The sequence below is a fragment of the Cnephaeus nilssonii genome (genome assembly GCF_951640355.1).
Source record: "Cnephaeus nilssonii genome assembly, chromosome: 13".
In the NCBI taxonomy this organism is placed as follows: Eukaryota; Metazoa; Chordata; class Mammalia; order Chiroptera; family Vespertilionidae; genus Cnephaeus; species Cnephaeus nilssonii.
Window position 1 is genome coordinate 45,468,313 of NC_137084.1, and position 15,900 is coordinate 45,484,212.

The following is a 15,900-nucleotide window of genomic DNA, read 5'->3' on the forward strand; positions in this document are numbered from 1 at the left end:
AAGAGACTGTCTTGACTCCATTCTATGCTCTTGCCTCCTTTGTCAAATATTAATTGAGCATAATGGCTTGGGTCAATTTCTGGGTTCTCTGTTCTGTTCCATTTGTCTATATGTCTGTTCTTGTGCCAGTACCAGGCAGTTTTGAGAACATTGGCTTTATATAATATAGCTTAATATCTGGTTATCTTATCTCTTTATCTTAACTGAAACCTGTAACCTTTCCCATTGGAGACTTGTACTCTGACTCTCCCCCAAGCAAGAAAGTAATGAAGGTGGAGGGAGGGATGGGTAGTTTGCCCATTTCTCCAGACCATTAAATTTCCTTCGTATAAAACCATCATCCTTTTTCCGGTCCATTTAACTGTTCAACTCTCCATCACACCTGTCACTGTTGTCTGGCATTCTGATTACTTCTTTGGGACACTCAGAATCTGGAACTTTGCTTGAGGTTTTCTTATCTGGGCTGCTCACTCCAGTGGTGACCCTGCATTGCTCTAGTCTCATCCCTTGTCTTTCCCATTTCACACTGCTGTTTCCCATGTTCTCTCTTGCTTCTGGGCTTTTGCACATGCAGCTTCCTCTGTTTGGAAAACTTTCCCTACCCTTTCTCCTAGTAAAATCAAGCTTGTACTGCATGGCTCCGATCGGTTATCACTTCCTTTCCAAAGGTCCGTGTCTCCCCTAGATTGGTTAGGTGTCCCTCCTCTGTGTTTCTACCAATTCCTCTAATGTGACACTCATTATTCTTTAATGTACTTAAAGAATATACTTAATATTCTTTAAATGTGGCTCACGAGCCGCAGTTTGCCGACCAATGGCCTAGCACATAGAAGGTGTTCAATGTCTATTGACTGAATGAATAGCTGATTACAGTTGCTTGTCTTCTTTGTCCTATTTAAGACTGAAGGTAGAACAGAAAGGCGCAGCCATGGTATTGTTCCCATAGCTAGTTTATATAGCTAGCTCACATGTGTTGTGCTTCCCCAGTTTGATAAACAAGTCACTCAATGCTGTGTGCTTTGCTTTAACAACCAAAGATTTTGTCCTACTCTGAACTAGTTATTCATGTGTTTTTCTGGTTTTCTGTCTGTCTTCCATAAACTTGAACATCCAGATTTGGCTTTTAGCCTGACAAGATCTTCCAGAATATTTTAGAGAACCATAATCTCTGGAGAACAAAACTCAGACTCCCAAAAATAGATAAAGCTGGGGATGGTTGTTCAGTGACTGTACCCCTCCCCCTGAGCACTCAAATTAGCCTTTGGAGAAGTATGCCCCAGCATGTGTTTAATGTTCAGAACATTACTTGCTAACTGGAAACCTCTGGGCCCTTGTGTAGAGCTATCCCCATTTTACCCAGCATGTAGTAAATTTACCAAATGTAATCTGTCCATCCTGGCCGGATAGCTCAGTTGCTTACAGCATCATCCCCATAAGCCAAGGTTGTCGGTTCAATCCCCGTTCAGGGCACATACAGGAATCAAACAATGAATACATAAACAAATAGAACAACAAATCAATGTTTTTCTCTCTCTTTCTTCCTCTCTCCCTTCCTCTTTCTCTCTAGAATCAATAAATGAGAATAAAATAAAAATATATTATTTGTTCACCAAGGAACTGCTCAGACCAAATTTTCCTCATGAATTCACTCCAAATATCTTCAGGTGAAAGGTAGATGTAATCTTTTCCACCTGTATTAGTTTTCTATTGCTTCATAACAAATTACTATAAATTTAGCAGCTTAAACAGCATCCATTTTTATCCCATAGTTCTGTAGGTCAGAAATCTGGGTGGGCTCATCTGGTTTCTCTGCTTCCAGGTCTCACAAGGCCAAAATCAAGGTGTCAGTCACAAGGGGCTCTTATCTGGAGGCTCCTGAGAATTATTTACTTCCAAGCTTATTTAAGTTGTTGGCAGAATCCAGCTCCTTGCAGCTGTAGGTCTTAGGTCCCCATTTGCTTGTTGGCTTGCAGCCAGGGGCCAACCTTTGGTCCTAGAGGCCTCCTGCATTCCTCTTCACATGGTCCCTCCATCTTCAGACGAATAATGGACCTTCAAGCCCATCTAACAGTTCAGATCTCCGAACGTTCTCTTCTGCTACCAACCAGAGAAAACTCTCTTGTTTTTAAAGGGCTCATGTGATTAGATTAGGCCCATCGAGATATCTCCCTTTGCCCTAAACATAAAATAATCAAAGGAAAAACAACAGGGATGAAGGTTATAAGAGCCATCTTAAAACTCTGCCTACTAACCCCACCCTTCACACTCCCATAGAAGATTGTACTTTCCCTCTAGGTTCACTTAGTTATCATGCAGTTAGGAGGTAGCCTCCTGAAGGGTGGCACCCATGGCTGGGTCAGTTTGTCATCATTCCCAATCACACCTTGCAGACCTTGCCTGTTGTAGGTATTCCGTACATATCTAATGAATTGTTTGCTTTTTGTTAAATGAATTGTGAGATCAAAAGATGATTAAAATTATTCCAGACCAAATTTTAAGAGCGTCTATCCAGTTGGAGGAGCAATGTGAGCTCAACAGTTCATTGCTGTTGGGATGGGACTGTGTTTTGAGGGGATTTTTTTTTTTTGAAGCTACAATTATTTATGATCAACCAGAGAGACTAAACAGTGGGAACATGGGCTTGGACTCTAATGTAATTCAAGTGAAGTCAGAAGAATTTCACCAGAAAACTTAAAAGGCATGAAGTTGATATTATAGTAAAATTAATATTTTAAGGAAAAAAGTCATTAATGAGAGAAAAGAGCATTCTGGAAAACTGTGTTCCATTTAGGGCACCTCATTACCAGATTCTTTAAGGGAAACTGGAGGGAGTTCAGAGACATAAAGAATGATGAAGAGCCTGTGGGGATTGATTTCCAAGCAAAGATTTAAAAAGACTAAATATGTATAACTTAGCTGAACATCAACTAAGTGGAGATGTAACTATGTCAAATGTCTGATATCAAGAGAAGGAATGTGTTTCAAGAGTTGAGGGGTCTCTTTCTCAGTATTGGAATTAAAGGAAGAATGAAAAACCATCTGTTCTAACCAACTTGTAAAGCCATATCTAGACTGTACTGGGATGTAAAGTATCAGAGTTGAATTCAAATTTCAGCTCCTCAACCTTTTACCTGTGAAATTTCAAGCAACTCCTTTAAATTTCAAGTGCATAGAAAGAATTATATGACATACCTCAAGGGGTTATTATGCAGATTAAGGGAAATGACATAAATAAACAGCTAAATTCCATGCCTGGCATAGATTGCATGTTGAGAAGAGCTATAGCTGCTACTGATATTCCCATTATCATTAAGTGGTAGGAATTTAAAGTGCTGAGTCAGACAAACTAGGGTTGCAGATTCAAGCTCTACCACTTATTAACTCTAAGTCTCAGTTTCTTCAAACCATAATAGAGTTACAGTGAGGTCCAAGTGAAATAATATAATGTGAAATGTTTAGCATAATGCCTGGCATGATTAAACTACTTAATAAACATTATCAGCTATATAATTATTTTTGTTATCATCAACATAATTATCATTCTACCATAGAACCTGGCCGAAGGCCTAGCATATATTCAAATTATTTCCCAATTTCCCCTATTATAAACAACATCATATACATACCTATAATTTCACTTAATCACCACCATCATACACATACACATACAAGCTCTTCCGTAATCATTTGTTGAATTGAATTAAGTAATTTTTTCCAATTGTCATGTCAGGTATTTGTGGTCACTGTACATTCCTGGGGAAAGACCAGAATGGGCTTCTGTATTCTTGCACAGTCAAATTTATGATAACAGATTTAAGTGATGCAGAACAACTGAAGCACACATTGCTGGGGGAATACAAAATTGTATAACCACTTTGAAAACGGGCATTTTTAAAAATAAACATATACCTACCATTCAATCTAGAAATTCCACTCCTAGGTATTACTCCAAGAAGAATAAAAATACAAGTCCAAACAAAACCCTGTGCTCTACACAGGCACAAATCAAGTGTTATAGCACCTTAATTCATAATAGCCAAAACTTGAAACAACCCAGATGTTTATTAACTGGCATATATATAAGCAATTTGTGGTATATCCATCCAGTGGAATCTTACTCAGCAATGAAAAGGAATGAACTATTCATACATGCAGTAATATGAATGAATCTCAAAAATATAAATGAAAGAAGGCAGACATGAGAGGCAAATTATTCCATTATTCCATTTATAAGACATTCTAGAAAACTGTCTCTGCCCTATTAGACTGTGATCTTCTTCATCTGATATAGTTCTTTACATCAAGATTGCATAAAAGCAAATCGGAAGCAGAAATGCTGAGTTTGATCAGCTTAGAGAGCAAAGTTTAGCTGCCAAGGGAATCAGAAATCCAGCTTGGGTTAAAGGTCAATACAAGGTAGTTTGGGATAAATCAGGGTGTACAGAACTAGTAACATGAGGGCAGGGAGCCAAGGTTGAGCTTGCTAGACCTGACGGATGAATATCTGCTCTAATGAATCAGACTATATGTTTGTCCACTCACATAGCCTTAGGCTAAAGAGAAAATAATTTTCGTCATTTATTTTATTTATTTATTTAAAATTTTTATTTTTATTGATTTCAGAGAGGAAGGAGAGAGATAGAAACATCCAATGATGAGAGAGAATCATTGATCAGCTGCTTCCTGCATGCCCCCTACTGGGGATTGAGCCTGAAACCCAGGCATATGCCCTGACCAGGAATCTAAAGGTGACCTCCTGGTTCAACCACTGAGCCACGCCAGCCGGGCAACCTTCATTATTTAAAGCTGATTCCAGTTGCAACTGGGGGTATGATTTACCTAACTTGAACAAATTTCCAGTTCTGCTTTGCTTATCCATTTGCAGTATGCTTGACTGACCCTCTTTCGAAACTCGCAAAAATTGGCAGTAATAGAGACCACACAGATCATGCTAACTCCAGAGATGCATCAGTTTAATAGTGCTTCTGGTTGTTTTCTGACAAACATAAGATTCTGAAGCAAAGGTCCATTTTAATTGAAGTGTTTTTAATATAACATATTTAATAATGATAAGTTTGACTCAAATATAACCTGGCCTCAAAAGTACAACTTACGATATAAAGAAAAAGAGCCTGTGGTTAGAACTCAGCAAATGTAGATTCTGTTTCCTAGGTTCAATGTGTTCAACCTTAGATAGGCCACTTAACCTCTCACTTACCTTGTGACGTAAGTGAAGCAGATGGGCTGGTGCTCTCAAAGGTGCCATTTAGCTCTCATATGAATCCCAAATTCTAAGAATAGTTGTTGGTATGATTGGGATGAGGAATGGAAGAAACTTCTCCATTTCTTAGACTTAACAGCTTTTAAATTTGACTTTTAGGCTTTTCAGACCTCAGAATGGCAAGTCTCAGCTGTGTCCAGTTTTACCTTATAACATATCGATTTTGGAATAGAACTGGCATGGCTTATAGATGGGGATGAAAAAATATTTAGGTTGTTCTTGCAACTAGAGGCTCATAATCAGGTTCTTATACTTTTCCTTAGAGGTAGATATTGCATCAGCTCACTGTAAGAAACAATATTATTGCTTATATTTAGTATTCTTTAAGTAGCTTTTCCACATATTTGAAAGAGTTGTATTTTCTTCTAGGAAGGCAGATTTTATTTTTGACATGGTGGTGACCGTTTTTTGAGCTCTTAATCTAGTTCTTTTTATGTCAGTGAAACCTTAGCATTTAAAAATGAATTGAAATATTGGTAACTACTCCTATAGAGATTTTTTAACTACATAAGCCAGAACTGTGAAGTTAAGTCTTTGATGCATATGTGCATTTTTAATTTCTTATTTTTTTAGTTCCTCGAGAACAGTTCTCTTTGTAGTCAAATTCATTGTAATCCCATCACGAAAGTGTTGATCTTTTAGTATCCTTTATTGAAGCATTGTATTAATCCACATTCCCTCACGGTACAGACGGTTTGTATCAAACATATCATGCAGCTTAGCTCAAGCCCCATATGGAACTAATAAGCCACGCAATAAGTGGCCTTGTGCAGTTTGGAAGTGTGTGTGTGTGTGTGTGTGTGTGTGTGTGTGTGTGTGTGTGTGTGTTTTGTCTAAACTGAATTTCTCCTGCCAAAACCTAAATGACAAAATGATTCCTGAACCCCCGGAGTCTTTCCTGGCCTGGAAAAATTGTGTGTTTATAAAATAAAGATAAAATTGAGCACTTTGATATTAAATTAGGCCTCTTAGCTTAATAGGAAGATGCTCACTGAGTATAAGAATTCAGCATATATTTCTCAGAAGAACAATCACACTTTACTTTCAAATATGATCTCCCAAACTGCATATGGTCATACCTAGTCAACGGAGCACCATTTATCAAGCTGTATAAACTAGTTAATTTCAACTACAAGAGCTTTAACTTCATAGTTGATATGTCCTATTTGGTGAAACTCACAGTGAATATACAGTGTTTGGGGATGGAACCAGCATGAGGCTTTGGAAAAATACTCTATTTTTATTCAGAAAGGTGGTGTGGGAGAGGAAAACAAAGAAGATAGTTGATGTTATTCACATGGCTACAGTTGTCTGTGCAGTCTAAGTGTATCCTTTGCTCTTGTTTTCTTTCTTTTTGCTTGTTCCAGTAACTATACAGCCAGCTTTTCCTGGGTACTGTAGTACAGGGATTTTCTCTTGCTAGTAGATAGTAGCATTTGTTCATTTTTCCAGGGAAACCACTGAACATAGCTTCTCCCCACTTCCCAACTAACCTATCGTCTATGTGTAGTTTTCACCTAGTAGCCTACTATAGTTGCACAAAAATTTAATTGCCCCCATGGAGTTCTAAACCAATCAGAGTAAAGCTGAAATTCAAGCTAATTGAAACCAAAATTCCACTTAAAAACTGCTTACACTCTTTGGGTGGTGGTGCAGTAGGAAGTTGTTACAAAAGGTGTTTATTTCAGAGACTAATTTGAGGCAGTTAGACCCACAGCAATATTTTATTTGCCTGGGTTTCTTGGCATCTGCTTTTCCCAATCAGAACTGAGAGCAGAAGGAGCTGCGTTTAGGGAAGTGTGGTCTTGACAGTTGGTGAGGGCAGGTTTTGATGGAACACACAGTAAGATTTCTTAAAGAAAAGAGTACTTCAGTCTTTTAACCTGTCCTTTCCAGTTGCCTCTGGAGTTGTTTTCCTCCTTCACTCTCCTGCTTAAAACCCTGTAGTCGATTCTTACTGCTGACAACAAAGATAAAGTTCTAACTCTTGAGCTTGGCGCTTTAGGCCCTCTAGGCCCTTGACTGTTTTAATGAATACCCTCTAAAAATCAGGCCTCGGGAATTTTCATTTTCTATAAAAGTTCTAATTAAACTCTTAAAACAATCTTATGAGACAAATATTGTTGGTCCTGTTTTATAGACAAGGCACCGGTTGGTTATGTAACTTGCTCGAGGTTATATACATGCTATGGCAGGGGTGGGGAACACGGTTGTGTGAGGCCCACAAAATCATTTGGTCTGGCCCTGCCAAGGCATTATGGGCGAGTTAATTAAATGTTTGACCAAATATAGCAGGCTAACTTTTATTTATTTATTTTTAAATATATTTTTATTGGTTTCAGAGAGGAAAGGAGAGGGAGAGAGAAAGATAGAAACATCAATGAGAGAGAATCATTGATCAGCTGCTTCCTGCATGCCCCCTACTGGGGATCGAGCCCGGAACCCCGGCATGTGCCCTTGACCTGAATCGAACCTGGGACCCTTCAGTCTGCAAGCCGACACTCTATCCACTGGGCCAAACCAGCCAGGGCTAACTTTTAAGTTGATAATTTTGTATGGCCCGAGAATGATGTTATAAATATCCAAATGGCTCTTGGCAGAAAAATGGTTCCCACCCCTTTCTATGGTGAGAACAGTGAGTCCAGGGCCGTCATTCCAAAGACAGAGAACTGATCTCAGTGCTTACCCAGTGGACACTAAACAAATATTTGTTTAATGAATGATTAGGGCGTGTAGGAACTTAGGAAATGTAATTCTTTCTCTCCTTTCCTTCTTATCCTTGTCCTTTCCTCCTGCTCCTTCTTTTCCTTCCTTTTTTTACTAATTAGAGTGTTAACTTGTTAAAGAATTATTTAATACAAATTTAGATTTGTTCCTCCCCTGAAGGAACATATTTGATAGTGATCAGCTCTACCTGACATAGTATAGTACAAAAAGGAACCCCATCTACCCCTTCTATTTTTATAAACTTCCCCTGAGGTGTCCAGAAAGGTATCTCCTGTAGACTCTTCCATCAGACCTGCCTTTCAAGTGAATTGGTAAAGATTTGACTCTTTCAGCCAAGTTTGACTTCTGATACCATCAGAGGAGGGCAAAACCAGAAATGGGGCCGAACGGGCTGATGTTTCTTCCTCACTCACATTGTGTGTGCTACCATAACCATAGTTTTATATCAAACTCCTTAGATGTGTGGTTAAAGCCTATAATTTTTAGAGCATTTAGAGTGGAGTCATAGAACTTTGAAAGGCTCTAGGTTTCTCAATTGCCATATGCAAAGTGGAATGACAGTAAAGCAATACTTTAGAAATTCGGAAGGAAATTATTCTCAGCCTTGGATTCTATACCCAGGCAAACTATCATTCGAGTGTGAAAGTGGAATAAAGGTATTTTTACTAGTAAATATTCAAGGTGTCAGAAAAGATGCCTCCTGTGCGTCCCTTTCCCAGAAAGCTATTTTAGGATATGCTCCACCAAGGCTGGAAATCAAGAAAGAAATCATGAGATCTAGGAAACAACAGCTTCAGCACAGAGGAGAATTAAGCAAAATGTCCAAGGTGTTGGTGAAGCAAAGTTCTAGGAAGATAACAATGGAACAAGCCTAGAGAGCAGCCAGTTCAGATTGGAGTAGAGAGAGGGATGCTTCAGGAAATATCTCCAAGGGAGGAAATGGACATGATAGGTTATACGGTGTTTTAATCAGATTGAGAATGATTTTAAGGTTTTGTCAGTTTGGGGAGGATCTGGTGATAGGTTCATAGGTACTCAACAAGTAGTACCATCAACAAGATAGGTACTCAACAAGTGGGGGAAAATGGCAAATGGCACTTTAAGAAAAACAAACAAAAACTACAAAAAAGGAATAGTATATTACATAGCTCAGCAGTGGACAGTATTTTTGTAGGAATAGTAAGGTATAAACACTAAATATTGACTTAACAAAAAAATGTGATTTTGAATATCTTGAGAGGAGGAGAAAGAGAAGTATATTTGGGAGAATACAGAGTTAAATCCTTGTGTTCTTTAATAAAAAGTAGATATTGTGTGAGTAAGGGGATAAAATGTTAGTCTAAGAGAAGAGTAATATGGGAGAGCTAACTTCTTATATCTCATTGTAAGTACATGGTAGATGATAGCTAAAATTGGAAGAATAAGAAATATTAATATAAGTGTATTATTCAGAGAAATGGAGAAAGGAAGCGGTTAAAAGTAGTTGCTGCTGAAGAGCAGTGAACTGTTGCTTTTTCATTATATGCTTTATAGTAGTTTCAACGTATTAAACAGTACATGTACTTTATTTTAAACTAGAGGCCCGGTGCACAAAATTCGTGCAAGGGGGGGGCGGGTGTCCCTCATCCCAACCTGCATCCTCTCGCAATCTGGGACCCCTCAGGGGATGTCCAACTGCCGATTTAAACTGGCAGTCGAACATCCCTCTTGCAATCTGGGACCGCTGGCTTTTAACCACTCGCCTGCCTGCCTGATCACCCCTAACAACTCTGCCTGCCTGCCTCATCTCTCCTAACCCCTCTACCTGCCGGCCTGATGGCCCCTAACCATTCACCTGCCTGCCTGATCACTTCTAACCACTCGCCTGCCTGCCTGATCGCCCCTAACCACTCTGCCTGCCTGCCTGATGTCCCTAACCACCTCTGCCTGCCTGCCTGATCGCCCCTAACCACTCTGCCTGCCTGCCTGATACCCCTAACTGCTCGCCTGCCTGCCTGATCAACCCTAACCACTCGCCTGCCTGCCTCATCACCCCTAACTCCTCTGCCTGCCTGATCACCCCTAACCACTCTGCCTGCCTGCCTGATGCCCCTAACTGCTTACCTGCCTACCTTATCACCCCTAACCACTCTGCCTGCTTGCCTGATCGCCCCTAACTACTCACCTGCCTGCCTGCCTGATCACCCCTAACCACTCTGCCTGCTTGCCTGATCTACCCTAACCGCTCGCCTGCCTACCTGATCACCCCTAACTGCTCGCCTGCCTGCCTGATTGCCCCTAACACCTTTGCCTGCCTGCCTCATCGCCCCTATCTGCTCACCTGCTTTCCTGATCACCCCTAACCACTTTGCCTGCCTGCCTGCCTGCCTTATTGCCCCCTGAAGGTCGTTCGGCTGTCCAGTCTAATTAGCATATTACGCTTTTATTATTATAGGTATGAATACATTTGTATTACATGTGAATTTCTTTTCTCTAATTTAATTGTTAACACTCTTACAGATGTCCCCCATTTCCTCTCCCCCACCTTTGTCCTTCAGCCCCCACTCCCTCTCCCTGGACTTTCCCACTTTGTTGTCTGTGTCCGTGGCCTATTCATATGTACATATATGTTCTTTGGCTGATCTCATATGTTGAAAATTAAAAGGATGACATGGTAGAGAGAATTTGGAGTTATTATTAGGTTCTAGCCTTGGCTTTGTACTTTATCAACTTTGTGACCTGGGCAGGACATTTGTTTTATTGAGTCTTAGTTTCTTTTTTTTTCCTTTTTGATTTATGAAAAGAGGGGGGTGGGAGAAGATGATCTCCAGTGTCTCTTTAAGCTATAACTTTCTAAGATTCTGTGATAAAAAAATAATTGTGCTATGCAGCAAATGAAGAGTTAAGGCCTGGGTGGAGGCTCGAAATGCCCACATTTTCCTTTTTTGGTTGAAATCAGACTTGCAGACAAATTTTCATTGTGGTCTCTGAAAAGAATTCAACACCCACCTTCCACTGTGGACCTGGGGCAGGCAATTACTATGTACTGGCTCAGGGACACATAGCTTAGTGTTATTTCAGTATGGTTTTTTGATATTTAATATTTTTCAGTATGAATCACAGGTGAAATTTCCATGCCATGTGTAAACAATTTCACTTTTTTATTGAAACAATGAATTCAGGAATGTCATATTGGGATATCAGCCATTTTACTTTTATCAATGTATGGAAAAATGCTTTTATATTAATATAAGAAATGATGTCATTTAATATGGAGTAGATCTTATAATTCAAGGTCAGCAAATCTCAGGAGGTGACTTAGGTCACCAAGCTAAGTTTTGGAAAAGGGAAAAAATCTTTTCCTTTTGTCTTCTCAAGTGTTTTTACCAGTTTTCCTCTTACTCTGGGGTAAAGGGCAGAGTAACATGGTTGTGAAAGGGATGCTCTGGCTAATAATATCTTTGCCATTGAGCTCTGTGGTCCTAGAGAATTTACTTTCCCTTTCTGGGCTTCAGTTTCCCCATCTGCAAAAGGAAAGGATTGGCTTAAATAATATTCACAGTTCCTTTTAGCTTAACAGTCTATGTTTCTACCGCCTTGCATTGTGTGAGTATTCAAGAAACCCCATTAGGTTTTGGCATTTTCCTTTAAAAGTTCATTGTAGTGAGAATAAACTTCTGTTAAGTGAAAAATCAGTTGAGTACTAGATAGAAACAAAAGAAGACTTTCTTTAATATTTTTTTGTTGGTCATGGTTTGATTTTTTAAAGAGGAAAATGTTTAGATGTTTGACTTGGTCACTTTTAAAGTTAGGTGCTAGACACTGTCGGACTCCATTATCCACCCAAAAGGTTGGTCATCAATTCATCCTTGAAGATGGGATATGGGGACAAAAGGGGCCACATGGTAACCTGACAAACTCAGGGAAGGTCTGCATGACAGTCTTGCAAACTCAAAGACCTAAAGTAACTACAAAGGATAGTCTGAAATTAAAACTTTAACTGAAAGCAGTCATGGTGGGTAGTCATGTCCTAGGCCGGTATCTTTCCTGACAAGGTCAATCTTTACCTTCACTGGGCCTATTATCTTTTTGCATCTAAGATAACATGCCTACGAAATGTCAGAGTAATTTGTAACTTCCCTTTTTCCAGACCCCTTGGGGCACAACCAAATGCACCTGGGTGCCAGGACTGGAGATCATAAATTCCTTCATTGTTATTGTTATACTAGAGGTCCAGTGCATGAAATTCATGCACCGGTGCGGTCCCTAGGCCTGGCCAGGGATCAAAGCATGAGCATCTGGCGTGGAAGGGCAGGTCTCAGCTGACCTCTGGGCCCTGGGCAGCACCTGGGCCTCCAGGCCCCCGCGTGCCCCCCTCTGCCTGAGTCATGACGCCCGAGTTCCCACGCGGAGATGCAGTGAGCACGGCCGGATGCCGTGGGCCGGGGTGTAGTGTGGGCCTCTGGGCCACCCAGCAGCACCGCATGGAAGTCGAGTGGGCAGTGCGCTCTCTCCAGGCCCGCCTCACAGACCGGCTCCTGCGCAAACCCACGGGGAGCCTGATCGGCCCCTACAGTCCTGGCAGCTGCGGTCCAGGCGACTGCGGCCCAGCTCACCCGAAAGAGGCTGGGTGGGCTCCTCTTGGGCACCCAGCACCTGAGCACAGGGACTTCCCTGGCACGCAAGCCCTGGCTTCCCTGGGGGGGGAGGGTAGCAGGGGGAGTGAGAGCAAGCTCAGCAGACACCCCGCATTCTCACCGCACCTCCGTCCTAGTCACCCCTGCCCCCAGGAAGCCAGTGAGACATGTTTGCCAACGCCTGCTATGTTCCGCGCCGCCCCCTGGTGGTCAGCACAGGTCATAGCGAGCAGTTGAACTCCCTGTTGAGGGAACAATTTGCATATTAGGCTTTTATTATATAGGATTAACTATTGACTGTTAACTATACTGTACCCACCTAAGTAAAAGAAGTATGTGTCTATCATTTTACTTTTTATCCATTCCCAGAGATTACTCTCACCCTCTTTGCTTTTTCCTGCCTTCCTAATCTATCACCAATGGATTTCATGTAAACCACATACGTCTCCTCTTTGATGTAATATATAAAACAAGGTGAAAAAACACCATTCTCCAGATCATTATCCCAAACATTGAGATTCTGCTTCCTGACAATTGTCGACAGTTTGGCTCAAATAAACTCTCAAAAATTCAAATGAATAAATAGATAAAGTTTAGGTACTAGAAAAGTAAAACTTCAGAACTGATGATCCTTCACATTTGTACAATATACAGTTACAAAGTGTTTTTTGCATATGTATCATGTCATTTGAAAAATACATTTCTACAGGACTGTGTTGCACATTTACTGTGTATTTGATATTATGTGTGTGAGCATGTGTATGAATGTGCACATGTACCTATTTCAGATCTTATTATGGTCAGTTAAGGAAGCAGATAGTATTCAGAGACAGAGTGAGAGGATGCAAGGAACAGGCAAATGAAAACATTTAGCAAGATACTCAAGGAACATAGAAGGATACTTAATTTTGAAATCTAGCAGAAATAAGTAAAACTAAGAGCAGATCAAGCCCACAGGCCATAGTTTCCTCATGCTAGCCCTTCAGCTCTGTGCTCTTGTTCTGCATAAAGATAGAAATTATAGATACCAGAAAAATACAGAGCACATCCTCTGTCAAAAATGGCTTGCAACTCATTTGTTTAATAATCACTGAGCACTAGCATTGTATCAGACACTTTAGCTATCAGAAGAATACAACATGATTCTTACCCTTGCTTATACAAAGAGAGGATCAGCAAAAGAAGGGCTGAATGTGCTCAGAGTATATAATATTAGCCTTCAGTACCTAAAATCAAACACTGGTCTGTGTCCCTAGAATCAATGTTAACAAATCCTACAAGGGTCTTTGAAATACCTTGATTCCACAGTTAGTCATTTTTGGTCTTCTCCAACTTTAGGGGGCAAAGGAGCAAGAGATGAAAAGGGTACTTTTAAACACCATCCCAAAAGTGTGGTTGATGATATTGGGATCATACATTCATATTTCCTGTTTTCGAGTAAAAAAAAAAAACAACCACACATGTTTAATAGGTTATGTTTCTGAAGCATTGCCTAGTATCTGCCAGAATTTCTTTTAATTCTGTTTTTCTACCTTTGCAGCTAAGATATCAACATGGACTTGGGACTCCAGACTTGAGGCAAACCCTTCCCAACCTGAAAAACTTCATGGAACATGGACTACTAGTCAGGTGGTGAGTACCTTTATTTCTGATACTCAGAAACTGTAATGTACATAATCATCCTGAGAAACTGTTCTGACTTCCACACTACTCCACACCTGCCTTCTTGGTTTTCTTCTGTAATAAGATATCTGAAGAAAAGGAAAGGCAGACATTGTACTTTTGTACTAAGCTCCAGTCTGGCAAAGGGGAGTGAAGCACTCTCAGGAAGGGAGAAGGTTCAGGGAGTATAGTTTGAACATTGGGAGGGTGGCTGGGCAAGCAATCGTTGAGTACATTGCTGAGGCAGACAGCCCTGTGGTTCATAAAAGGGAGAGACATCGAGCCCCTAACACTTTTCTAAAGAACAAGTGAATGTCATAAATAGAGAATGAACACCAGGATCAGTGGCTATGAGAGTTAAGGGAAGAAAGCAGACAAGGAATGGGTTAGGTTTGTCAGGACCTAGTCTTGAGACCAGGAGGCACATACTGTTTCTTGTGTTCGATGTCAATGTCTTTTGTGCTCTGAGGGCAAGCCACTACTGAAAAGTGCTTTGTCAGTATAGACATGACTCTTAAAAAGAAAGGGCAGATGGGACCACTGGCTTTTAACCACTCACCTGCCTGCCTGTGGTTAGGCGGCAGAGTAGGTAGAAGTTACACTCACCTCCTCCCAGATCCAAACTGGAATTAAAACTAAATTATAGAATAATCAACCTGAAGACTAGCTGAACAGAAGTTGTATAACCAATAATTTACAGAAGCAGCCACGTTTAGGCTGGTTGGGAGGGCAGAGATGTGAAAAGAGCTGGCCCCACACCCACGTGAGGTGGTAGAGAATCCAGAGGGATGTCTCAGCTGCTAAGGTCCCCCTGAGGGGCATGGGGTCTCAACCTCAGCCAGGCTCCCCAGCCTGGAGCACCAGAGCCAGGAAGAGGAGCCCACATAATATCTTGCTGTGAAAATCAGCAGGGATTCAGTACCCAGGAAGATAGAGTCTGCTAGTAACCCAAGCACACTCTTAAAGAACCAGCACACAAAATCTCTTTTGCAGCCACTCACCCTTGGCTCCGGCAGAGGGAGTGTGGTTCAGAGTGAAGTGGAGTCATGTGAGGATAGACAGAGTTGTGTGGCTCTGGGGAGAGAGCTGAAGGGACAGCTGCCAGGTCTCTGTATTGAGTCCCTCTCCCACACCTCCTGCAGATGTAGTCTTTTCTAGGTTGAGCATTCCCCTCCATATTGCATCAGTCTGGAAAGTACTACCTGTTGTGCTTTCCCACCCTCCGCACTCCCTGTTGCCCTGCCCTGCCCAGCTCATGCCTGCTAAGGAGTCAGCTGCCTGGGCCTGGATATCAGAGACCAAGTTGTGTGGCTCTGGGGTGGGGCCCATTTTTCCCTTTGGTGCTACCCTTCCTATGCAGAGCCCTCTCTTCACATAGCCAAATGTGATAAACTCTGCTGGCCTTACCCTGACAACTCCCTGAGAACATCAACACCACCACAAAGGTCCATGGGCACTCAGCGGGTAGAGGCTAGTCTTGGGGTGCCCTGAGACTTCTGCTGAGTGACCTCAGTCCCAGCACTGGTGCTGAGTTTGAATCTGTATCAATCTGATGAACACAACTCACCCCTCCCTGGTGACTCCCTGAGAACCTACCTCGCGCAGCTCATGTTC

The 15,900-nt window shown here is 41.3% G+C and overlaps 1 protein-coding gene across 1 annotated transcript in view; it reads left to right on the top strand.

The window, feature by feature from the left end:
* Positions 1-15,900, top strand: part of UVRAG (UV radiation resistance associated) — a 271,885-nt gene that overhangs the window by 225,862 nt on the left and 30,123 nt on the right. The window contains exon 14 of the mRNA XM_079787935.1: positions 14,165-14,256. Within this exon, the coding sequence (XP_079644061.1) occupies positions 14,165-14,256 (92 nt within the window). The remainder of the gene's footprint in view (positions 1-14,164; positions 14,257-15,900) is intronic.